Source organism: Bos grunniens, chromosome 14, assembly GCF_055505025.1.
Source record: "Bos grunniens cultivar Pamir isolate PY7600 chromosome 14, Bosgru_T2T1.0, whole genome shotgun sequence".
NCBI lineage: Eukaryota > Metazoa > Chordata > Mammalia > Artiodactyla > Bovidae > Bos > Bos grunniens.
This window is the reverse complement of record NC_141178.1, coordinates 14,820,313-14,845,871: the sequence shown is the minus strand read 5'-3', so window position 1 is coordinate 14,845,871 and position 25,559 is coordinate 14,820,313. Positions and strand designations below refer to the sequence as shown.

General features: G+C 41.0%; 1 protein-coding gene across 8 annotated transcripts in view; it reads right to left on the bottom strand.

Moving 5' to 3' along the window:
• Window positions 1-25,559, bottom strand: part of CPQ (carboxypeptidase Q) — a 577,075-nt gene that overhangs the window by 487,067 nt on the left and 64,449 nt on the right. The window contains exon 1 of one of the 8 annotated variants that reach the window (XM_086336020.1): window positions 3,703-3,906. The exons of 6 other annotated variants lie outside the window; for them this stretch is intronic. In XM_086336020.1, coding sequence (XP_086192146.1) covers window positions 3,703-3,747 — 45 coding nt within the window. In that variant the 5' untranslated portion in view covers window positions 3,748-3,906. Of the gene's footprint in view, window positions 1-3,702; window positions 3,907-25,559 lie in introns of those variants that run through there. One more of the 8 variants, XM_086336026.1, reaches the window with a different exon arrangement.

Here is a 25,559-nt window from a genome sequence, read left to right as displayed (position 1 = left end):
TGAAGTTTAAATGACCATTTCAAAATTTCCAGGGCCCTTGAGAATTATGCTTAATTTACTCTGCCTGTGCTATATAAATGGAACAATACAGCCTGGATGACAGCACATCTGTTCACAATGTGGCTTACTGAACATTTTAAGCCCACTGTTGAGACCTACTGCTCAGAAAAAAAAAAAAAAAAAAAGATCCCTTTCAAAATATTACTGCTCATCGACAATGCACCTGGTCATCCAAGAGTTCTGATGGAGGTGTACAATGAGATTAACGTTGTTTTCATTTCTGCTAACACAACAACCATTCTCCAGCCCATGGATCAAGGAGTCATTTCCACTTTCAAGTCTTACTATCTAAGAAATATATTTTGTAATGTTATAGCTTCCATGGATATTCCTCTGGTGGATCTAAGCAAAGTAAACTGAAAACCTTCTGGAAAGGATTACCACTCTAGACGCCATTAAGAACATTCATGATTCATGGGAAGAGGTCAAAATATCAACATTCAAAGAATTTGGAAGAAGTTGATTACAGTGCTCATGGAATGACTTTGAGGCACCCAAGACTTTAGTGGAGGAAGTAATTGCAGATGTGGTGGAAACAGCAAGAGAAACAGAATTAGAATTAGAAGCGGAGCCTGAAGATGTGAATAAATTGTTGGCAGTCTCATGATAAAAGTATCACAGGTAAGAAGCTGCTTCTTATGGGTGGGCAAAGGAGTTTCTTGAGATGGCATCTATTCTTGGTGAAGATACCAAGACAACAAAGACTTTAGAATATTAAATGACAACAAAGACTTTAGAATATTAAATCAACCAAGTTGATAAAGCAGTGGCAGGATTTGAGAGGATTGACTGCAATTTTGAAAGAAGTTCTACTGTCGGTAAAACTCTATCAAACAGCATTGTATGCTGCAGAGAAATCATTCCTAAAAGAAAGCGTCAATCATTGCCTTGTTTTAAGAAATCGCTACAGCCACCCTAGCCTTCAAGCAACCACCAACACCAACCTGATCAGTCAGTTGCCATCAACATTAAGGCAAGACCCTCCACCTGCGGAAAGGTTACCTAATGATGGGACTTCCCTGGTGATTCAGTGGCTAAGACTCTGTGCTCCCAGTGGAGGGGGCCCAGGTTCTATCCTAGTCAGGAGAACTAGACCCCACGTGTCTCAACCAAGAGTTCTCATGCTGCAGCAAAGACCCAGCACGCTACAACTAAAACCTGTCCCAGCAGATACATAAATAATAGTCAAAGGGAAAAAAAAGGATTACAATCTGATGAAGGCTCAGAAGATGGTTAGCATCCTTTAGCAATAAAGTAATTTTTAACTAAAATAGGTACATTGTTTTTTGTCATTGTTATTTTTTAGGCTTTGCTTTCTTTTTTTCACTGTTTTTGGAGATATAACGCTAGTATTACATATTTAACAGACCACAGTATGGTGTAAACCTAACTTTTATATACACTGGAAGGCCAAAAACTTCATATGACCCATTTTATTGGGATATTTGCTTTATTGAGTGGTCTGGAATCAAACCCAAAATATCTCCAAGGTATGCCTGTATAACATTAATCACAATCAGTGTAAATGAACCTGACTGTCTGGTTAAAAGACAGATATTGTCAGACTGGACTGAAAAATAAAATACAACTTTAAGTTATTTGCAAGGGCCATATATAAGGCTTAACAAAAATTTAATGTAAAGTTTATGAAAAACTACATCAAACACAATAATCAAGAAAAAACTGGTAAAGCTATATCAATGTCAGACAAAACAGATTTAAAGGCAAAAGGATTACTGATATAAAGATAATCATTAATAAAAATGTTCAGTTTACCAGGAATATGTAATAATTTTACATGTATATGCACTTAATCACATAGATTCAAAGGTATATAGAGAAAAAAGAGTCTGAACTAAAAAGAAAGTGTAAATCCACATAATAATGGAGGATTTTAACACACTCTCTCAGCAACTGACATACAAAACAACAACAACAACAAAATCAATAAGGACACCAAAATCTGAACTACACAACCAACGTGAGCTACTGAGTACCTATGATACAACTCATCAACAACCTGAGAATATACATTCTTCTTAAGCACACATGGCTTATAAAAATTAACCACATTCCAGACCATAAAATAGATCTCAACAAATATTCTCTTAGCTCACAATGTTATCTGAAAGTAAATAGTTAAATTAACTATCAGTAGCAAGAACTATAAAAGGAAATTATATACTTGAAATTCAGAAACACACTTCTAAATTACCCAGAGGTTACAGAAGAATTAAAATTAGAAAATATATAGAACTGAAAGATAACAAAAATACTATTGATCAAAATAAATGAAATGAAGCTAAAGACAGATTCATAACTTTGGAATGATGTGGAGTGTACTTAAATGAGATTTTAGAAAGCAGAACCATAAAGGAAAAGATTGGCTAATTTACTATATTAAAATTAATAATCTTGGTTCATAAAAAGACCATAGAATGACTTAGGAGGTAAAAAGGAACAAACTGGGAGAAAATACTAGCAATACGAATACCATCAAGCATTAGGACCTAGAATATAGAAAAATCTCAAAAAACCAATGAGGAAAAGATGAACAATCAAACAGAAAAAAAGGCAAAAGTCATTTTAGAGAAAGGAAAACAGGAATGGTGAATTTTAAAAAATTAAAAGTTCATTAGATTTTCATTAGAAATCAGGAAATTATAAATTTAAATCATAAAATATCATTTACACCACAATACTGGCAAAAACACAAAAGTCTGATAAGGATGGCAGATAACATAGAGCAAACAAAGAATTCCTACACTCTGGAAAACAATTTGGAATTACATGGTCAACTTGAACATGCACATGCCTGTGACCTAGTGAGTCCACAACCACGTGAGCTGGCGTGAGGACAGGGGAGGTTGGTGGTAAAAGTATACTTATTCTACAAAGCAAATTTGCTGATATTGCAGTCATCATCTCAATGCCCAGTGGAATCTTCCCAAATCTATCAGCAATTTGCCAAAGAAGTAGCTTCATAAAGGATATACTCTAAGATGTTCACAGGAAAACAGAAGGTAGAACACCGTAGTCATATCAACATGAGGTTTTGCAACCTCAAGAAGCCTCCTAAAGCTACCAAACTGCTAGAAACAACAGGCTGAGCCATTTACAGGTTCAGCTGGAATTTATTGAAGGCTTGCAATATGCTGGGCCCAGAGCTGGTACTAAAGATACAAAGGTCATGAACAAGGGAGAGAGTGCGCTCTTTTATCATGACTCTTACACTGGTCAACCCAGATAATACACTAAAATTACACAAATAATCATAAAACTCTTATAAATGTTGAAGAAGACATAGTGGTACTATGAAAACATATATTACATATAGAATGGGAACCCAAGAGTCAAGGAAGAAAAGAAGGCAACCCAAGGAAGTCCTATTTGACTTGGAACGGCAAGAATATGTTAGCCAGGCAAAGAGAGAGGCAACAAGCCCTGGAAGTAAAAGTTGAAAAGTGTGTGAAAGTCCTAGTAAGAAAGAGAGAAGCAATGCAAAATAAAGAAGGAAGGAATAGTAGATGGGTAGGAGCCTCAGAGAGCCCTGTGGGCCACCAAAGGATTTTGGCCTCTATCCTAAAAGCACGGGAGGTTGTTAGAAGATTTTCAGAGGGAGAGAGGCCTGCTCAGACTTGCCTTTTCCAACACAGGTTGCAACATGGAGAAAGGACCGGAGAACATCCAAAGTGGACGTGGGGAACCAGTTAGCAGCCACTGCGTTAGTCCAGTTGGTAGCAGTCTCTCTAAAGAGGTGGTAGCAGAGACTGAGAGCTGAAGTCTGATTCTAGATATATTTTGGAGGCAGAACCAACATCACTCGGTGACAGTGACAGAGAGACTGGAGAAGATGGGCAAGGGGGTGGAGGAGACAAAGTATTACAAAGAACGCCCTTTCTGGCATGGACAATTAGGCAGTGTTACTGAAACAGTACAACTGCAAACAGCCGTGTGCATTGTAATTAGTAGTCTTGGAGGTGAACACTGCCCTACCTATAAAAACATACAGAGCAAATCTGTCAGTGACAATTGCTGAAGTGGAGAACATCAGGGAAGATTTAGGAATAAAAATCATCAGTTTAGACAAACGTTTTTCACAAAGAATACAGTCTAGTTAAATCTAAACCTAAACTCACAATTCAGTCGTCTTCTTACTCAGAAACTTTCCAAGTCTAAAAATAATATAGTCACTAGCTACATTTAGCCACTGAGCACTTGAAATGTGGCTATTGCAAATTGAGATGTGCTACAAAATATAAAACTACATCCTAGATTTCAAAGACTATGTACAGAGTGGGGGGGTGGACAAAAACGAATATGAGATACTTCACTTTCTATGTGGATTGCACAGTGAAATAATATTTTACATTGGATTAAATAAAATATATTTCTAAAAATGTATTTCACCTGTTTATTTTTATTTTTTAATGTGGCTAATACAAAATTCAAAATTAAGTATGGAGCTTACATGCTATTTCTATTGACCAGGGCTGTTCTAAGAACTATCTGAATCATGTATTCACTATTATCCATGTCTTCATTAAGTAACAACGAAGTGAAAACGTTTATTATTAAAACTAGTGAAAGGGAAATAAAGATGTGCCTCACACTGAAAAGTCAGGATCATAATCAAGGGAGTCAATTGTTAATTGAATGCAAAGGGAGGAATTGAAATCCCTATACTCTACAAGCTTCGCCTCTTCACCAGTACTGAGAAGAGTAAAAGTGGGTGGAAATTGAGAGGTCACCAACTTCTTACCTTTGGTAGGAAGGGAGGGGACTTTTAAATGTCCTGGCAGTGGGGAGGTGTAACTAAAAGGGAATTTAGTGACATTAAGCTAAAATTTAAGTAAGCCCTATCTTTAAAATAGGTTTGAAACATAAATCTTGCATTGAGATTTGAGGAAGTCTGTATAAATGACTATACACCATTCTGCCCCAGTCATTAAAATCTATACATTAAATCCTGGAAATGCTTTTGTTGACAGATGGATGCATTAGTTGGGGTTTATAGGGAACTTCTCTTGAAATGTATACAGTCACAGCAGGCTAAAACACTGAGTCCTACCACTGATGTCACACAGAACTTAAACTGAGCTATCCTTATCAAATTCATTCCTCAGATAGCTCGTTAACACTGAGACATTAAAAAAATAATAATTTTCTTGGGAAGGAGAAATGCTAAAAAAAATAAATAAGATCTTAGCCTTGCAGGGGGTGCTCTTACAGGACACTGTGGGCAAGTAAACTGTGATCACAGAGCCACATGGGCCCTACGCAGCGCCTGGATGGGAGCGGAGGTGTGCCAGACGGCAGGAGGAGACAGGGGATAGCGGGAGACGGGGCCCCGGAGATGAGGCCACAGCTCACAGTGTGCCAGAAACTGCCTTGGTTTCCATTTCAAATTACCAAAAGGTTTTATCATTCCAAATGAACATTTTCTACTTCTCACTTCTTAGAAGTGTTTTTTTTTTTTTCCCCCTCACCTGTCTGTTAAGAATGGAAATAAAAAATACAATACTACATTAAAATGGGTTAGCAACCAAACTCACCTATTTTGGATAATAACCTGTTAATAATTTAAAAAAAAATTTTTTTAATGGACTATCCACAGTGAGCCCACCAAACATCCTAATTGGCTCAAACACCTATTGGGCTGCTGCTGCTGCTAAGTTGCTTCAGCGGCAGCCCACCAAGCTCCCCCATCCCTGGGATTCTCCAGGCAAGAACACTGGACTGGGTTGCCATTTCCTTCTCCAATGCATGAAAGTGAAAAGTGAAAGTGAAGTCGCTCAGTTGTGTCCGACTCTTAGCGACCCCATGGACTGCAGCCCACCAGGCTCCTCTGTCCATGGGATTTTCCAGAACACCTATTGTAACAGGATGCTATTCCTCCACTTAGTCAGACGCCAGAAATAAAAGAACTCTGAAGGTTCTTCATTGTGAGTGCTGAGGAAACTAGGAAAGCACTTTTCATTCTGCAGAGGTCGGGGGTGTGCAGGAAACACGATGTGGAAATCAATGCCAGCTTGTGAAAGATAAACAGGAAATACCACATTTAGCCATGCTGAAACTTGAAACATTAGTTCAATGTCATTGAGATAGGGCCAAACCCAAATGAGTTTTCTTTAAACAGATTTTAGACACTTTTGATTTGTGTATTCTACTCAACATTATTCAATTACAGACCATCTAGTTTTGTAATTCTCCCAGCCTCTGACTTCTCCTTTGTCATCTTCCTGAACACCTCCAGCCATTTCACAACTTAACAAAAGTCTGGGTAGGAAGAAGAAGGAGGAGCAAGTTAAATTCATATCACTCAGTTACACTTCTCAGCATATGCACAATGAAAAACATTGAGGTGTCTGTATTACCTGGGAGTTTTGGTTAACCATATTGGAATAGCAAAATGGGAAAGAATATGTTCATGTTTTTACATACTTGCTTAAAATTCCATTGTCATTTAAAAAAAAAGTTTCTTGAATCAAAAAATTCCTCCCTCATCTATGAACCTATATCTCTGTCTGGCCCACAGATAATTCCTTCCCACATCAAACTCCTGGCCCATCCATCACCACCATTTCTAGACCCTCATACTGCTTTCATTCTCACGAAAATCGGCTTGTGCCTGCTTCCCTCTCCCATGATTATCTCGGTTCATTCACTTACGAAGTTGCAGAGTATTTCCTGAGACATTTCATGGAAGCTCCTGGCTTCTCCTTCATCATTCAACAGGAACAACTACACCCCCACTCCATCTGTTCCCATGAGGCTACAAGTCAATCAAGAACTTTGAACCTATAATGGATAGAGCGAATCTGTGTTCACCCAACAATGCAAGTACAATACGAAGGCAACTGAAGTTTCCTGGATTAAGCCAAACCATCAGTTCCATGCCAGAACAGACCTGAAAGTTTACGGTGGCCTCAAGGAAAGCGTGAAGTATCCAAGGAGCTAACCTCCATTGAGAGTACACTAGCTTATATCCAACTTTCTTTTTCATTAACAACGTGTGAGATAGGTATCATCTCTAATTAAGAGGTAAAGGAACTGAGGGTCAGAGAGTTTAGGTGTAGTTGTCCAAAGTCACACAGTTAACAAGTAGTGTTCAAATCCAGATCTAGATGGCTAAAATCCAGTAAACTCTATATCGGTGATGTTTTTGAATAGTCTTCCTCTTTGGCACTTAGTTCTATGAAGATGCTGCTATAGGGAGGAAATGAGAGCTTGGAAAAAGTTAGTAATGCAGATGGCAAATGGTGTCCGATGAGCAAGATCTCACAAACACCTTAAGTAAAGAAAATCCACTATTATCTTTTTTATGCATTAGAATTCCATACAGCTTAATGGATGTGGGAAAGATGTTTGAATGTCTTAAAAAAAAAAAAGATAATGTATATATGGTCTATTGCTCTAGGTCAGTAGGTCTCACACATAGATGCACATTAGAATCACCTGGGGAGTCTTTAAAAATCCTGTTGTCATGGCCAAATCTGAGGCCCCTTACATCAGAATTTCTGAGGGTGGGACCTAGGCGTTTGTTGTTTTTAAATCTTCCCACACGTTACCATTCAAGTTTCAGCTCCCCTGCGTAAGTTAAGAATGCTAATAAGGACTGAGTAGTTTTCCAAAACACCTTTAAGATCAGAAAGATTTTACAGCCTTTCTCCTAGCACCAGTCTTTGGGGGGAAGGAGAAAAGAGGCGAGCTGGACCCTCTCACCATTTGCCTCCCTATACTACACTTCCTTCTTTGGCTGTGTTCTACGTCCCAAGTCTAATCTCCTCAGGTCTGTCATCAGCTTCTCCCAAGACACTTCATCCTCTGCAGTTGTCTACTCCAAATTTGGTTCCCTGCTACAACCAAGAGAGATGAGCAGACTTCAGGAGAGGAGAACAAACTCAAGCTGTCAGGCTACTGGTAATTTCCTATGGCCTTCTCATAGCTTTAGTTTCATCTTCCTGTCTCTTTAACTTGTTCTACTCAAGATATGCTATTCAAAATATATGTCCAATAGGATCATTATATCCTCAAGCTCTGTGCTAATGACCTAGCAAAAAGAAAAATCTTGCTGGTTCTTTCTGAAAGGACTATGGTGCTGTGTGTTCATATGAGTCTATCAGCTCTGGCAGGAAGCAAAACACAGAAACATGATATACCCTACTGCCTTTTTAGTCTATCCTCCTTATTATCTGGGCCCTCTGTGTACAGGGTCTCCCAACTGCTGCCAATCTTCAGACCCAAGGAGACGTTCAACATCAAATAAAGCATCAAAACCCATCCTGAAAAAGCAGACAAATTCAGGAAATGAGACAGGGTGTAAGCCAACTGGCTTGTCTCTTTAACAAGTCAATGTCATGTGTTCACACAAAGACACACACACACACAACACACATACAAAAGTAAGGATAAAGAAGAACTGTTCTAAGCTCAAAGAGGCTTAAGAGACATAAGAATGAAATGAAATGCATTGGCCCTGATTAGATCCTGAACTGAGCAAACCAGCTACAAAAGATACTTTGAAGACAAGTGAGAAATTTGAATATGGACAACGTATTATATGATATTAAGGAATTTTAGCCCATTTTAATGAAAGCAATAATAGTATATGGCACTGCAAGAAAGAGCCATACTTTTAGAGAAATATGTAGGGATGATAAACACTAGCAATAAAACAAAAATGATACAGCAAATGCGGTAAAATGTTGACAATTATTAAATTCAGATGATGTGTATATGGATATTATTATATGCTATTTTGAAATTTTTCATAATAAAAAATTGTTTTTAGAATTCTCATCCTTGAAAAATAGGCACAGCTAGAAAATACTGTCCTACCTATAATGAAAATTTTCATAGGAAAACGTGCAGGAAATGTGAAACCAGGATATACAAATATTCAGGATGCATAATGCAGCAATAAGACAAGTGTCTCCAATCCTAGGCCCAAAATGACTCTTTTCACCCTGGGTAAGCAAAGCGTTGCCTCAGGGTACATGCACATGTTGCTGCTCAGTCTCTAAGTCATGTCCGACTCTGCAACCCCATGACCTGCAGCACACCAGGCTTCCCTGTCCTTCACGATCTCCTGGAGTTGGCTCAAACTCATGCCCATTGACTCAGTGATGCCATCCAACCATCTCAGCCTCTGTCACCCCCTTCTCTTGCCCTCAGTCTTTCCCAGCATCATGGTCTCTTCCAATGAGTCGGCCAAAGTATTGGAGCTTCAGTTTCAGCATCAGTCCTTCCAATGATTATTCAGGACTGATTTCCCTTAGGATTGACTGGTTTAATATCCTTGCAGTCCAAGAGACTCTCAAGAGTCTTCTCCAATACCACAGTGCAAAAGCATCAATTCTTTGGCATTCAGCTTTTTTTATGATCCAACTTTCACATCCATACATGACTACGGGAAAAATCAGTAGTTTGACTAGACAAGCCTTTGTTGGCAAAGCGATGCCTCTGCTTTTTAATATGCTGTCTAGGTTTGTCAATAGCTTTTCTTCCAAAGAACAAGCGTCTTTTAATTTCATGGCTGCAGTCACCATCTGCAATGATTTTGGAGCCCAAGAAAATAAAGTCTTTCACTGTTTCCATTGTTTCCGCAACGATATGCCATAAAGGGGTGGGACTAGATGCTATGATCTTCATTTTTTGAATGTTGAGTTTTAAGCCAGTTTTAACTCCTCTTTTACCTTCATTAAGAGACTCTTTAGTTCTTCTTCACTTTCTGCCATAGGGTGGTGTTATCTGCATATCTGAGGTTATTGATATTTCTCCCGGCAATCTTGATTCCAGCTTGTGCTTATTCCAGCCCAGCATTTTGCCATGATGTACTCTGCATAGAAGTTAAATAAGCAGGGTGACAATATACAGCCTTGACGTACTCCTTTCCCAATTTTGAACCAGTCTGTTGTTCCATGTCCAGTTCTAACTGTTGCTTCTTGACCTGCATACAGATTTCTCAGGAGGCAATTAAGGTGGTCTGGCATTCCCATCTCTTTCAGAATTTTCCACAGTTTATTGTGATCCACACAGTCAAAGGCTTTGGCATAGTCAATAAAGCAGAAATAGATATTTTTCTGGAATTCTCTTGCTTTTTCGATGATCCAGGGGATGTTGGCAATTTATCTCTGGTTCCTCTGCCTTTTCTTAGTCCAGCTTGAACATCTGGAAATTCTCAGTTCACATACTATTGAAGTCTCACTTGGAGAATTTTGAGAATTACTTTGCTAGCGTGTGAGATGAGTGCAATTGTGTGGTAGTATGAACATTCTTTGGCATTGCCTTTCTTTGGGATTGGAATGAAACTGACCTTTTCCAGGCCTGTGGCCACTGCTGAGTTTTCCAAATTTGCTGGCATAATGAGTGCAGCATCTTTTAGGATTTGAAATAGCTCAACTGGAATTCCATCACCTCCACTAACTTTGTTCATAGTGATGCTTCCTAAGGCCCACTTGACTTTGCATTCCAAGATGTCTGACTCTAGGTGAGTGATCACACCACCATGGTATTCTGGGGCATGAAGATCTTTTTTGTATAGTTCTGTATTCTTGCCACCTCTTCTTAATATCTTCTGCTTCTGTTAGGTCTATACCATTTCTGTCCTTTATTGTGCCCATCTCTGCATGAAACAGTCCCTTGGTATCTCAAATTTTCTTGAAGAGATCTCTAGTCTTTCCCATTCTATTGTTTTCCTCTATTTCTTTGCACTGATCAGTTAGAAGGTTTTCTTATCTCTCCTTGTCATTCTTTGGAACTCTGCATTCAAATGGGCATATCTTTCCTTTCTCCTTTGCCTTTAACTTCTCTTCTTTTCTCAGCTATTCGTAAGGCCTTCTCAGACAATCATTTTGCATTTCTTTTTCTTGGGGATGATTTTAATCACTGCCTCCTATACAATGTCACGAACCTCCATCCATAGTTCATCAGGCACTCTGTCTATCAAATCTAACCCCTTTAATCTATTTGTCGCTTCCACTGTATAATCATAAGGGCTTTGATTTAGGTCATATCTGAATAGTCTAGTGATTTTCCCTACTTTCTTCAATTTAAGTCTGAATTTGGCAATAAGGAGTTCATGATCTGAGCCACAGTCAGCTCCTGGTCCTGTTTTTGCTGACTGTATAGAGCTTCTCCATCTCAACTGCAAAGAATCTGATTTTGCAATCAGAACTGCAAAATCAGTCTGATTTTGGTATTGACCATCTGGTGATGTCCATGTGTAGAGTCATCTCTTGTGTTGTTGGAAGAGGGCATTTGCTATGACCAGTGCACTCTCTGGCAAAGCTCTGTTAGCCTTTGGCATGCATCATTTTGTACTCCAAGGCCAAACTTGCCTGTTACTCCAGGTAGCTCTTGACTTTCTACTTGTATCTCAGTTTACTCTGTAGATGCATTACCAAGATATGCTTTGCACTTAACGTCATTTTGGCTTCATAGGTTTCATAGGAATGCTCTACTTTCATATAGCGGGAAGCTTATATAGGCCTTCCAGGAAAAATGTCTGTGTTGCAACTTAAAGGAAGAGCAGGAGTTAGCCAAGTAAGGTGGGAAGTCAAGATGTGGGGATTCCAGACACAGAAAAATAAATGTGCAAAGGGAAGTAACAGCACTGCACATCTGACAACTGGAGGAGAGCAGCGTGACCCACACAAGGGTTCAAGACAGAGCAACAAAACCCAAGGCTGGAGAGGAAGATGGGGGATGAATCAAAGAGAGAGGACTATGAGTCACTTTAGAGAGTCTGAATTTTATCCTAAGGGTAATAGAATTCCTAAGGAGGATTTCTAACAGTGAAATTACAGAGCAGATTGGTGTTTTACAAAGTTCCCTCTGGAGATTATATGGAGATTGAAGGTAAGGGGACCAGGAGACCAGTTAAAAGGCTGCTGTTTCAATCTTGGGTGATTATCACCTGTACTAGTGATGGATGGGTTCTAAAAGAAGCAGAGAAAGGATTTCTGCTTCCAATGGGAGTCCAAGAGACTGGAGTTACTCATATAGGACTAACACATCCACCATTCCCACAGAACCATAAAACTGAATGAGGGCAATGATTTTCAGACATTGAAAATATCTTTCAGTGCAAGACTGTAATCTCTGAGAGAAAAAAACTCACAAGGTGACCCAACTGCCCAGCTCTTTGCCTAGGAACATTTATCAAAAGCATCAAGGGGAGCTAGAATGCACGCTGAGCACAGCAGGCTCTCTGAACTGGGAAAGCTGAGCTCTGAGTTTGAAGAGCTGGAATCCACCAGGCAGGGCAATGGAGAGGAGCAAGTCGTACAACGAGGAGCCTGGGAAGTCACTGTGGATGTCCCTGCAAGTCCTCCACTGAGGGCTGAGACTACGGAGAGCTTCCCAGAGAGTGGCTGCTGGAGAGTTGAAAAAGAAACAGAAAAACCAGAGCTTGAGGCTTGGTGGAAAATCCTGGTGTTCTGGCACAGCCAAAGAGGAAAAAATCTCATTATCACCTCATGAAACCTCTTGGCAACCAGGAGAAAGACCAAAAAGGTTTCATTTCATGAATAGGGACCACACCCTAGAACCTGTATGCTCAACAAGAGTGAGAGCATCAGAAGGGTAAAAATTAATTCCTGGGAGAGAAGGAAAGTGAAAAATAGCTTGGGTATTACACAGCTCATAAACAGATACATTGTTAAAACTTCACAAGAGGAGTAGGGAGGTGGGAGCAGGGTCAAAAGATGGGGGAGGGAGTGAAAATGTCTAAAACATCTCCTTGGTGGGTAATCATTTTTAAAATATTGACAAACAATGCCCTAGAGTACAGACTACTACAGACCTTATCAAGAAAAGCCTAAAACTAAGCCTAAACATAACTTTTTTCCAAGGAGTAAGCGCCTTTTAATTTCATGGCTGCAATCACCATCTGCAGTGATTTTAGAGCCCCAAAAGATAAAGTCTGACACTGTTTACCCATCTATTTCCCATGAAGTGATGGGACCAAATGCCATGATCTTCATTTTCTGAATGTTGAGCTTTAAGCCAACTTTTTCACTCTCCTCTTTGACTTTCATCAAGAGGCTCTTTAGTTCCTCTTCACTTTCTGCCATAAGGGTGGTGTCATCTGCATATCTGAGGTTATTGATATTTCTCTCAGCAATCTTGATTCCAGCTTGTGCTTCTTCCAGCCGAGGGTTTCTCATAATGTACTCTGCATAGAAGTTAAATAAGCAGGGTGACAGTATACAGCCTTGACGTACTCCTTTTCCTATTTGGAACCAGTCTGTTGTTCCATGTCCAGTTCTAACTGTTGCTTCCTGACCTGCATACAGATTTCTCAAGAGGCACGTCAGGTGGTCTGGTATTCCCATGTCTTTCAGAATTTTCCACAGTTTATTGTGATCCACACAGTCAAAGGCTTTGGCAAAGTCAATAAAGCAGAAAAGGTCCATCTAGTCAAGGCTATGGTTTTTCTAGTAGTCATGTATGGATGTGAGAGTTGGACTGTGAAGAAAGCTGAGCACTGAAGAATTGATGCTTTTGAACTGTGGCGCTGGAGAAGACTCTTGAGAGTCCCTTGGACTGCAAGGAGATCCAACCAGTCCATTCTAAAGGAGATTAGTCCTGGTTGTTCATTGGAAGGACTGATTCTAAAGCTGAAATTCCAATACTTTGGCCACCTCACGCAAAGAGTTGACTCATTGGAAAAGACTCTGATGCTGGGAGAGATTGGGGGCAGGAGGAGAAGCAGATGACAGAGGACGAGATGGCTGGATGGCATCACCGACTCGATGCACATGAGTTTGACTGAACTCTGGGAGTTGGTGATGGACAGGGAGGCCTGGCGTGCTGCGATTCATGGGGTCGCAGATTTGGACACGACTGAGTGACTGAACTGAACTGAACTGAAGCCTAAACAAGATCTTCATAGGAAACTGAGTATTTATATGAGTCTCAGTAAGTTAGGCTTTGGGAACACCAAAAGCTTTCCATAGGGCCATTCTAACAAAGCATAACCCAAGCTTATCCAAGCTCAAGGTGATCAGATGTCTTCTTAAAAAAAAATGCAAATGCCTTCTAAAAAGAAAAAATACTCTTCAGAGGACAATAACAGATCACATAATATCTAAAATGTATCACCTGCAATATCTAGTATGCAATCAAAAATTGCTAGATCTGCAAAGAAAAAGGTGGTCTACAGTTAAGAAATGAGTAATCAATAGGAACTGACTCCAACATGGCCCAGGTGCTGAATTTATCAAAACTCTTAAATAATTATTATAAACATGTTCAAGAAAATATAGATGCTCAGAGAATTCAAGAAAAAGTACTCTTAATTAATAAATGAGACTCTAAGCAGAGAAATGAAAACTATTAAAAACTTTAATTTCCAGGACTGAAAAGTATAATTACTACAATGAAGAAAGTGGAATATATCAGAAGTATTTTCAGAGCTATATGTTTTAGGATCTTTAGTGGTGGTAGACAGAGAGAACTCTGAAAATTTCTGCTCAGACATCTGTTGAGGGGTAGCACCATTTCTTGAGATAGTAACACCAAAGGAAAAGTGTATCAACACTGTTCCAACAGTCAAAACCAGAGTGCTACTGTGTGGAGACAATAAAGGGCCAGCTGATAGGATGACAAAACAATTAAAGATAGACAACACCAAGACTGATTTTGTTCCTAAGTATGGAGTACCCTTCATAGGAAACTAATGACAGAAGCTAAGATCCGCTGGAGAGGGCACAGGCTACCCACTCCAGTATTCTTGGGCTTCCCTTGTGGCTCAGCTGGTAAAGAATCCACTTGCAATGCGGGAGACCAGGGTTCGATTTCTGGGTTGGGAAGATCCCCTGGAAAAGGGAAAGGCTACCCACTCCAGTATTCTGGTCTGGAGAATTCCATGGACTGTATAGTCCATGGGGTCGCAAAGAGTCAAGACACAACTGAGCGACTTTCACTTTCACCTTCAAATGAACCACAGATTCTATAGAAGAGGATAATACTGTATGGGATAGAAGATTGGACTAGGTATCCTTAGTCCAATAACCTTATACCTAGGTATAAGCTTCCTTTTAAAGTTAAATTTCTACTGTTTTCAAATCATTATGAGAACTCCAAACAGCAGTGAATGAAAAACAGGCATAGGCTCAACAAATAAAAGATGTATAGGGCTTAGCTTGCCCTTTCACTAAATGGCTCCATATTTACAAGATGATGTGGTATGCAGAATAAAGTCCTCCTAAAGATGTCCAATTCTTAATCTCTAAACCTATGAATATGTTAGGTTACATGGAAACGGGGAATTAGGGTTGCTAACCATCTGACTTTAAAATAGGGAGAGGCTGGATTATCCAGGTGAATCCAGTGTAATCACAAGAGTCTTTAAAAGTGGAAGAGAGAGACAGGAGAGTCAGAGAGAGATGTGACCAGGGAAGAAAGGGACAGAGATAAGTAACACTGCATTAAAATGAAGGAAAGGGACCATGAACCAAGGAATTATGAGCCACTGCTAAAAAACAGAAAGAGCAAGGAAATGGACTCTACTCTAGAGTCTCCAGAAAAGAAAGTAGCCTTGCAAGCACCTTGATTTTAGGTCACTGTGACCTTTGCAGACTTCTAACCCACAGAACCATAAGAAAATAAAATCATGTGTTTACCCCACTAACTTTATAATAATTTTTTTAACTGCAGCAATAGGAAACCAATACAATGACCTAGAACTGTGTCATCTAAGATAGGAGCCACTATCCACATGTGATTATTTAAGTTAAAATGAAATAAAAATTTAAATTCAGTTCCTCAGTCATAATAGCCACATGGCCAGTGGCTACTGCATGGAACAGTACAGACAATCATGTCTGTTATCACAGAAATTCCTTCTGAACAGCACTGATCTCCTGAGTGTCTCTCTCAATTACGCTTTCAGGCCAGTAACTTTGAACAAGGATATTTTTAAGGCCATCATCTTTTGTTTTGTTTCCTAGGTCAAAAGTAAAAACTATGTATTTCCAGGAAAAAAATAAATAAAATGCCATAGACATAACTAAATCAGATAAGTTCCAGGCCTATTACAAAAAAAGGAAATGCCATTCTAGTTTTACAGGGTGAACTCATGGACTGTGTGGAACATGTTTTTGTTGAACTCAAAGGTTTTTATTATTGGTTTTATCCAATATTTGTGGCTACTCCATAAGGTTACAATTGTAAGAAATAGGCTAATTGAGTAGCAAGATCATTACTGCAATTTAAAATTTGCAATCATGTAAAAGGGATATAAGTAATGACTACTGAATTTTTAAAAATCAATTAAAAAAATCATTTCTTCCTCTATAAGTTTTCTGGGTTTTACTCACAGTATTAATATAATAAAACCTGAAGATGCAAAGCAAGTTAGTGTCAATGAAAAAGGTCATGCTATTCAAAATTATACTACTGCTTATAAATCATAACTTCCCATTTTTAACACTACAGTCATCTTAAATGTATGCCTTCAAATGTTTAAAAAAAAAATTGGTCTTCACTCAGTAGACAGAATTTCATATTCACCTTGATTTGAATCAGTGAAATTTATTTTGCTGAAAGTCCCTCACCAAAGCAGTCCCTGCTTCCCCAAGACTCTCTGCCCTGATGCCCTCCATGCACTCACCCCAACCCTCCAAAGCTAAGCACCACTCTTCTCCAGTCACACGCAGGTCATGCTGATGCCTTTGCCCAAAGCTAACAAAATGCCCAGTCATCCAAGTCATCCTGGAGACAAGAAATATAACAGGCAGCAGAAAAGATAACAGGCAGAAGCTGAAAAACACATCACTGGCTTAAAAGAACAGAGTCATTGGTTCAAAACTAGGGACTTAAGAAAAATTCCACAGATCAAGTAAGCATAAAATCCCACAGGTCAAGAACAAACAGTTTAAATCTTGAGAAAAGAAAACTCAGGTAGCAAAGATCATGAATTAAAGCAGAGTCCAGGCATCAAGGGCCAGATCACTAGCTGACAGCAAGGTTTCAATATTACAGCTGTTGCTTCAGCCCAGGAAAAAGAACCAGTCCCCAGACATGGGCATGAGAGGCTATGCCAGCACAGACAGCCCCACAGGAATGAGGAATAATGCGAGGACGGGATGGACCACTGACCTTCACACACCGATCATACTACCATTATCAGATCCATTATCAAAGAGAAAACATAAACCCCATTACCAAAAGTAAAAATTATATGAAATGAAGTAATGCATTTCAGAATAAAAAATGGAGACAAGGGTCACTAACCATACAAAAATATTAAATCTTTAGTAAAAATAAGGCCTGGAAAAGGTCAGCTTTCATTCCAATACCAAAGAAGGCCAATGCTGAAGAATATTCAAACTACTGCACAACTGCACTCATTTCACCTGCTAGCAATGTCATGCTCAAAATCCTTCAAGCTAGGCTTCATGAGCATGTGGACTGAGAACTTCCAGATGTACAAGAAGCTGGATTAAGAAAAAGCAGAGGAACCAGAGATCAAATTGCCAACATCCATTGAATCATAGAAAAAGCAAGAGAGTTCCAGAAAAACATCTACTTCTGCTTTACTGACTACACTAAAGCCTTCAACTGTGTGGATCACAACAAACTGTGGACAATTCTTAAAGAGATGAGAATACCAGACCACCTTATCTGCCTCCTAAGAAACCTGTATGCAGGTCAAGAAGCAACAATTAGAACCAAACATGGAACAATAGACTGGTTCAAAATTGGGAAAGGAATGTGTCAGGGCTGTATATTGTCACCCTGTTTATTTAACTTATATGCAGAGTACATCATCTGAAATGTGGGCTAGATCAATCACAAGCTGGAATTAAGATTGCAGGGAGACATATCAACAACCTCAGATATGCAGATGATACCACTCTAATGGCAGAAAGTAAAGAGGAACTAAAGAGCCTCTTGATAAAGGTGAAATAGGAGAGTGGAAAAGCTGGCTTAAAACTCAACATTCAGAAAACTAAGATATGGCATCTGGTCCCACCACATCATGGCATATAGATGGAGAAACACTGGAAACAGTGAAAGACTATTTTCTTGGATCCAAAATTACTGCAGACAGTGACTGCAGCCACAAAATAAAAAGAAGCTTGCTCCTTGGAACAAAAGCTATGACCAACATAGACAGCATATTAAAAAGCAGAGACATTACTTTGCCAACAAAGGCCCATATAGTCAAAGCTATGGTTTTTCCAGTAGTCATGTATGGATGTGAGAGTTGGACTATAAAGAAGGCTGAGGGCCGAAGAACTGATGCCTTCCAACTGTGGTGTTGGAGCAGACTCTTGAGAGTCCCTTTGGACTGCTAGGAGATCAAACCAGTCCATCCTAAAGGAAATCAGTCCTGAATATTCATTGGGAGGACTGATGCTGAAGTTCCAATATTTTGGCCACCTAAAGCAAAGAACTGACTCATCAGGAAAGACCCTGATGCTGGGGAAGATTGAAGGCAGGAGGAGAAGGGGATGACAGAGGATGAGATGGTTGGATGGAATCACCAACTCTATGGACACGCATTTGAGTCAACTCCAGGAGTTGGTGATGGACAGGGAAGCCTGGCGTGCTGCAGTCCATGGGGTTATAAAGAATTGGACATGACTGAGCAACTGAACAATAAAAATAATGCCTATAATTGTGAAACATGTTCCTGGATTCTTCCAGCAAAGGAAAAAGAAGGATTCATAAAAAGTTATGGGAAGTGGCAGTACACAATTAAGAAGGAGATGGAGGAATTCCCTGTCAGTTAGGACTCCACGCTTGGTTTGATCCTTGGAGGGGGAACTAAGATCCCACAAGCAGCAGGACACGACCAAAAAAAAGAAAGCAATAGAAAAGTGAAGAGAGGCCTGTTGTTGGATACCAACCTGTGATGCAGCAGCTTCTAGCAGCCGCAGGCCTTGGGATAGGAACAAATCCATGCAAAGACATCATAGATGAAGAATTTGAACTCCTCTACCCCTAGAAATGGTCCCATATACTTCCTGATACCTGAAGGTCAACATTTCAGTTTTAGACAAAATTCTTAAAATTGTCTATGGTTGCCACCCAGAGAAGCTATATGAGAAAAGCTCTGCTTTCTGTCCTCACTCATCTTTCCTAAGGAGGATCCTTATTCCCACTCCAACACAGACATCTGTTTTGCGACAAACACAAAGCTTGCCTACTGGGTTGTCAGTGTGCTGGATGCTAGGGTTTCAAGCATGGTTTTAAAAGACAAAGTCCCAGTTCTCCAGTAAAATAGAAGGAATGGAGAAGAAAGTGAATAATTAGAATATAATAAGTTGAATTTCAGTAGAGAAATTAGGCTCAAGGTGGATGTAACTATCTTTGGCCAACTGACAACAAAACTGCTAACAGAGGATATAGAAATTGATGTAAATGTAATATTTCAGCCCCTCTGCTTTTAAGATTCTTCTCCATTCATCCTTTTGGTCAAGTCTTTAAAAGTTGAAGTTCCTTGGGACTTCCTTGGTGGTCAGGTGGCTAAGACTCTGAACTCCCAACACAGGGGGCCCAGGTTCGATCCCTGGTCAGGGGACTAGATCCCACATACCACAGCTGAAAATTTGAATGCATCAATTTAAGAACCCACATGGGGCAACTAAGAACTGGCTCAGCCAAATAAAATAAATAAATTTTTTTAAAGGTGAAGTTCCTCAAGACTAGTTAAATAAAGCTCTCTCTCTCTTTTTTTTAAGTCTATACTCTCTCCCTAGCCATTCATCAATACCCTCGACTTCAAATATCATCTACAGTTTTTTGTTTGTTTGTTTGTTTGTTAGTCACTGAGTCGTGTCTGACTCTTGTGACCCCGTGGACTGCACGCCACGCTTCTCTGTCCATGGAATTCTCTAATACTGGAGTGGGTTGCCATTTCCTTCTCTAGGGGATCGTTCCAACCCAGAAATGAAGTTCACATCCCCTGCGTTGCAGGTGGATTCTTTACCACTGAGCCACCAGTGTGTTTTTACTCAAATGTGTATAATCATCTCAGACCTCTTCTCTAAACCCAATAATATGTATACACAACTGTCTATTTGACATATCCAACTGGAGATGTTTTACAGGAACTTCGACTTCAAGATTTCCAAAACTGAATGGCTCATCTTCAAAACCACAAAAGGTCACACTGATTTGTCTCCCTCCAATCTATAGAGCAACAAGATTGATTTCCTGTTTACAGTTCTTCAGTTGCTTCCCACTGCTTGTAGGATAAAACTTTAAATCTCTTCACACAGCCTGAAATCCCTGATGTCCTGCCCTCTCCTAGACTCTTCTTATGCATTCTCCTACCCTTGAACTCTAGATATGTTGACTTAATCTCACACACTCCATCATGCCATGCTTTGTCCCGATTCCTCTGCCTGGAAAATACACCCTCCTTGTCCCCTTTGGTTAATTCTTACTTCTTCAATTCAATCAGTATTTTCTTAAAGACATTCCTGATTCCTTGCCCTAAGTTAAAATCTCAGAGAATACACTTCATAACATTACCACAATTACAAATAAATAAGACCAAACATTTATTAGTGTTAGTTGCTCAGTTGTGTCCAACTCTGAGACTATGGACTGTAGCCCGGCAGGCTCCTCTGTCCACAGGATTCTCCAGACAAGAATACTGGAGTGGCTTGCCCTTCCCTTCTCCACGGGATCTTCCTGGTCCAGGGATTGAATCTAGGTCTCCTTCATTGCAGGCAGACTCTTTGCCATCTGAGCCGTCATGTAGTACAGAGAAACATTTATTAAGTACCTACTATTAGACCAAGCACTATTCTAGGTGATGAAGATTTAGTTAACAGGAAAGACAAGCAAGGTGTGCACTCTTTTAGAGCTATATACCTCTGAAGAGAGACAGACAATGAACAAATAGACCGCCACAAAGCAAGATAATTTCAGATAATAATATGGGGGCAATAAAACTCATGGTGTGAGAGAGTGGCTGGGTTAGGAACAAGGCCAAAGGAGAAAGCACTGATCTATTGTTCACTGTCTGCTTTTCCTGGAAGAATGGAAACTTCAAATGACAGAGGCTTTGTCTGCTGCTATAACCCATGTGTCTGGACATAACAGATGCTCAATGAATATTTAAGGAATAAATTATGAAATATATTGCTTTCTAAATAGGACTGTTTTCCAATATGCCACAGAATAGCTGCAATCTTGGGAAGTCACATTTTTACACTAGAAATTACATCACCAAAATACTTGTTCAAAATCCTTGTTGAATAGATAAATAAATGAAACAAAAACATCCATGTTTCTATGTCTCCAGGCATTTATAAGGCTCTCCATGGACCAGAATCCCTTACATAATCTACCTCTCTAAGCTGGTGATTCTTGACCTCTGAACCCAACAACTGTCAAACAGATGACAAGGAAGTGACACTGGCGGCTGATAACCTCTCTGTTTACTAAAGCGCTCTTAGGAAGTCAACACTGCACTCTTACCCAAGACAGATGGACCTTAATCTTATCAGACAGGGCTAAGGGAAATAAACAATCTATATAACAAACCGTAAAATACCATTCAGAAAATCCCAACAGCCAGTGCTTAACAAATAGTATATAATCAACTAGAAGGCAAGTTTTATGGCTTACTTAAAGAAAATATTGATTCCCACATCCATTCTTGTGTTTCTTAAGATGTGGAATAATAAACTAGTTTATCTTATGGATATGAAGCGTTCACTTACTCATTTGTTAATTCATTCATTCACTCAGCATTTACTGAGCATCAGCCATGTCAGGAACTACGTAAGATGTTGGGTACGGGATTTTATGACATGAGGAAACAAAGCCTGTACAGCATTAGGGGCAGCGTTCGGCAAACTGACAACACGGCTTCGAAAGATGGCTGTATGTCTAGCCAAACTTAGATGGCAAGGAGATATTTTCTATCGTCTTTGCCAGAAATATATATATAATCAAGTCTCATTACTCATGGTAGTTATACTCTATAAAGTCACCTCAAGCACTGAACTATAGAATACTAAACTGAGGCTCCTAGGGAAATACAGGGTTAGGTTCCTTGTCCTCTGGTTACAAGGGTTTGGGCAACTTATCAATACGTAACTTTGTTTCATGTGTGTTTCTTTTAAAGACACCATATATGACACCTCAGTCAGTCAGTGAAGTTGCTCGGTTGTGTCCTACTCTTGGCAGTCCATGGACTGGAGCCTACCAGGCTCCTCCATCCATGGAATTTTCCAGGCAAGAGTACTGGAGTGGGTTGCCATTTCCTTCTCCAGGGGATCTTCCCAACCCGGGGATCGAACCCAGGTCTCCCACATTGCAGGCAGATGCTTTACCGTCTGAGCTACCAGGTGTTAGGTGCATAACACCTAGTGATGCATTAACATCAAACGTACAGCCAATAGCACTATAACTCATGCCTGAACAAAGCTTATCTAACAAAGCTTATCTATCCTTGCCTTCCATGTAAGGCACATCACAGCCTTCTTGTACTTGGAACGCTGGACAGCACTTCACCACTACATTTGAGAGCCAATTTATACACTGTAATCACCCCCCAAAAAAGCACAAAAATGTGAAGAAAAAAAAAGAGGCACAAAAGAGATCACAAAAAAGACACTTGTTTACCGTATGAGTGAGGAGAGAAGGAAAGGGAGGGGAAGGGAAAGAATCGACCATTTGCAGGCAGAAGTCGTCTTCTTGTTAACTGGGCAGCTCTGCAACTTGCCCTCCCCCTGGCAGCAAGGGACTAGAGCCTCTCCATCAGTTTTCAGTGGGTCACAAGGAATCTAGGCTCCAGGCAAAGTAAAGAGAGAGATGAGGAGCCAGGTGGGATGGCAGTGCCAAAGTGGGGGCCTTCTCAAAGCAAACCTCCCGCTGCACTGCCGAGCTGGGAGAAGAGGGGAGGAAGCCTGGGTCAGGGCCAGTGAGTACAAGGAAAGAGATACAGTGACCATCACTCGAACAAAAGTTCCTCGGATGGGGGGCAAGGAATTGGTCAGGAGCAAAGGCACTCAAGCCAGCCCCAAGTGGCAGGGCTTTGGCTGGCAGCATAAAAATCCCCTCTGCCAAGGTTGCTGAGGAACGCGCTCCCAAGGCTGAGAGCATGTCATTCAGAGCGTTTTCCCAGTGAAACGTGTGTGGCACATTTGGAGGCTGACAGAAGCCCTGCCTCGGGTCTCTTTTTTGGAGCTTCCTCGTGTTTCTGATCAGGACAAGAGACCCTTTTTTCATGGTTTTCATAGAATTAGATTCCAGTTAGATGTTTAAACTTGCAAATCAAGCAGAAAATGCTTTGAAAGTGTTACTGCTTTCATTGAAAAAGAAAGTTTGGGATTTACAAAACATCAAATACTTAGCAGATTTGACACGTCTAACTGCGGTGAATGACAGGTGACAGCTACACTGGCCATTAGTCCTTGACTTATCACCTCTGTCTCAAGTTACAGTAATGATCACTCCCCTTTTCAAGGATCCATGCTGTAGCCATCACACTAGACACTTCCTAGAACTTATGTCATTTAATCTTCCCTCAAATCCCTGGGAGGTGTTTGCTACAACCCATCCACATTTCACAGTTAAGGAAACTGTGCAGAAAGTAATTTGCCAGAAATCATGTGGAAAGTAAGTGGCTGAGCAAGGACTCAAACCCAAGTCAGCCTGAGTTTAATATCTGTATCCTTTCTACTCTATTGCATATAACCAGGTAATTGTATGGTCTGCGTTCAACGAAACACGAACTTGAAACGGTTTTATTTTTCCCCAGTCCTTCCTGTGAGGTGTGCCACAAAGCACCATATACCTTATCATCCCTTAGTAACATCTGGACAGACTCCAGAATTTTCGGATCATTTTCAGTTATTAGAAGAGTCTCGGTGCAGTTTTTAAGACACAAACCCATTTGTTTCCTGGACTCCTGTTTCTCACCCAGTTTCAAGCTCCCCTCCTTCCATCTCCCGGGGGCAGCCCTGCTTCAGGGCAGGTCTGGACTTGGAGGAGCAGGGGTCCTGGTCTGCTCCTCTCCCCTCCTCACCCTCCAGGTGGAGAGACCTGCTCAGCGCCCAGGGCACCTCCTCCCTTCCCCACCTTCCAGGCTTCAGTCGGCCAGTGCTTTGGAGCAGAGAGTGAGATCTGTGAGATGACAGGGCCCGAGATCTCAGGCCAGCTGCCGGTGAGAGGCGGGCGGTCATTCGAGTGTGATCGCGTGTCCACTCTGGCCGATTCCGGTTCTCTCAGCCACTGGAGGTCATCACGGATTTGGCAGTCTTTACCCAGAAGGTGCGTGTGGTTTACTTGGGGAGACACGCTGCTCCATCTCCGTCTGTGACAGAGAATGCTCTCAGAGAGCTGGGTGGCGTGTCTCCGTGTTGTCTCAGCCATCAGTCCACACCCCCCAGGATCTGCCCCAGCACCTGATCATCCCAAAACCCAGGCCTCCCAGCCTGCATTCTCTGCTTCCTCTGTGGAGCCACAGGAACCATGGAAATCCCCTTCAGGGCCTTCCAGGTGGGGTGGGAGATCCCCTCTGCCTTCTTAGACGCCTTACCCTGTGGTGCCTTCTTTAACAGCTTTGGCAGACTCCTGGACCAGGCAAGAAGCAGCCACCAATTTCCAAATTCACATATAGCCCTATACTTCAGAGAGCCGTGTAGGTCTCTTGCTTTCCTTCCCCATGCTTAGCTCCACTCCATGCTAATGGCAGCATCAAGAGTGGCCTCTGTTGCCCCATGTCATCCACCATCTAAAAGCCAGCAAGAGAAGCCAGGCTCCCGGGACACCCCCAGGCTCTCATCCGGCAGGCACCCGTCACAGCGCTTGGAGGTCCTCAGGAAGGCCCCGTGGGGAAGGTGGGGAACACCGCCATGCTTGGACCTTTGCTCAGCAGTAACAATGCCTTCTTTCTCCTCTCTATCCCATGCCTTCTTTCATCAGCTGAGAAAGAATGGGGGAGGTATGAGGTGACAGTTCAGAATGAGAACAGGCTGGCCACCTCTTACTGAGTTCTGGGAAAAATGTCTGACTCCACTTATTTGCATCTCATTTTACAATAAGGGGTGCTTGATACATGGGCCCTTGATACCAATTCCAAGCGACAGGAAAAGTGGCATTGCATTCCACTCAATGCAATGCAACAGAAGTTCTGCCTTTGAATTTGGTACCATGCCTTTCAAATTTTAACTGAACTTCAGATCAGATCAGATCAGTCGCTCAATCGTGTCCGACTCTTTGTGACCCCATGAATCCCAGCACGCCAGGCCTCCCTGTCCATCACCAACTCCCGGAGTTCACTCAGACTCACATCCATCGGGTCAGTGATGCCATCCAGCCATCTCATCCTCTGTCATCCCCTTCTCCTCCTGCCCCCAATCCCTCCCAGCATCAGAGTCTTTTCCAATGAGTCAACTCTTCACATGAGGTGGCCAAAGTACTGGAGTTTCAGCTTTAGCATCATTCCTTCCAAAGAAATCCCAGGGCTGATCTCTTTCAGAATGGACTGGTTGGATCTCCTTGCAGTCCAAGGGACT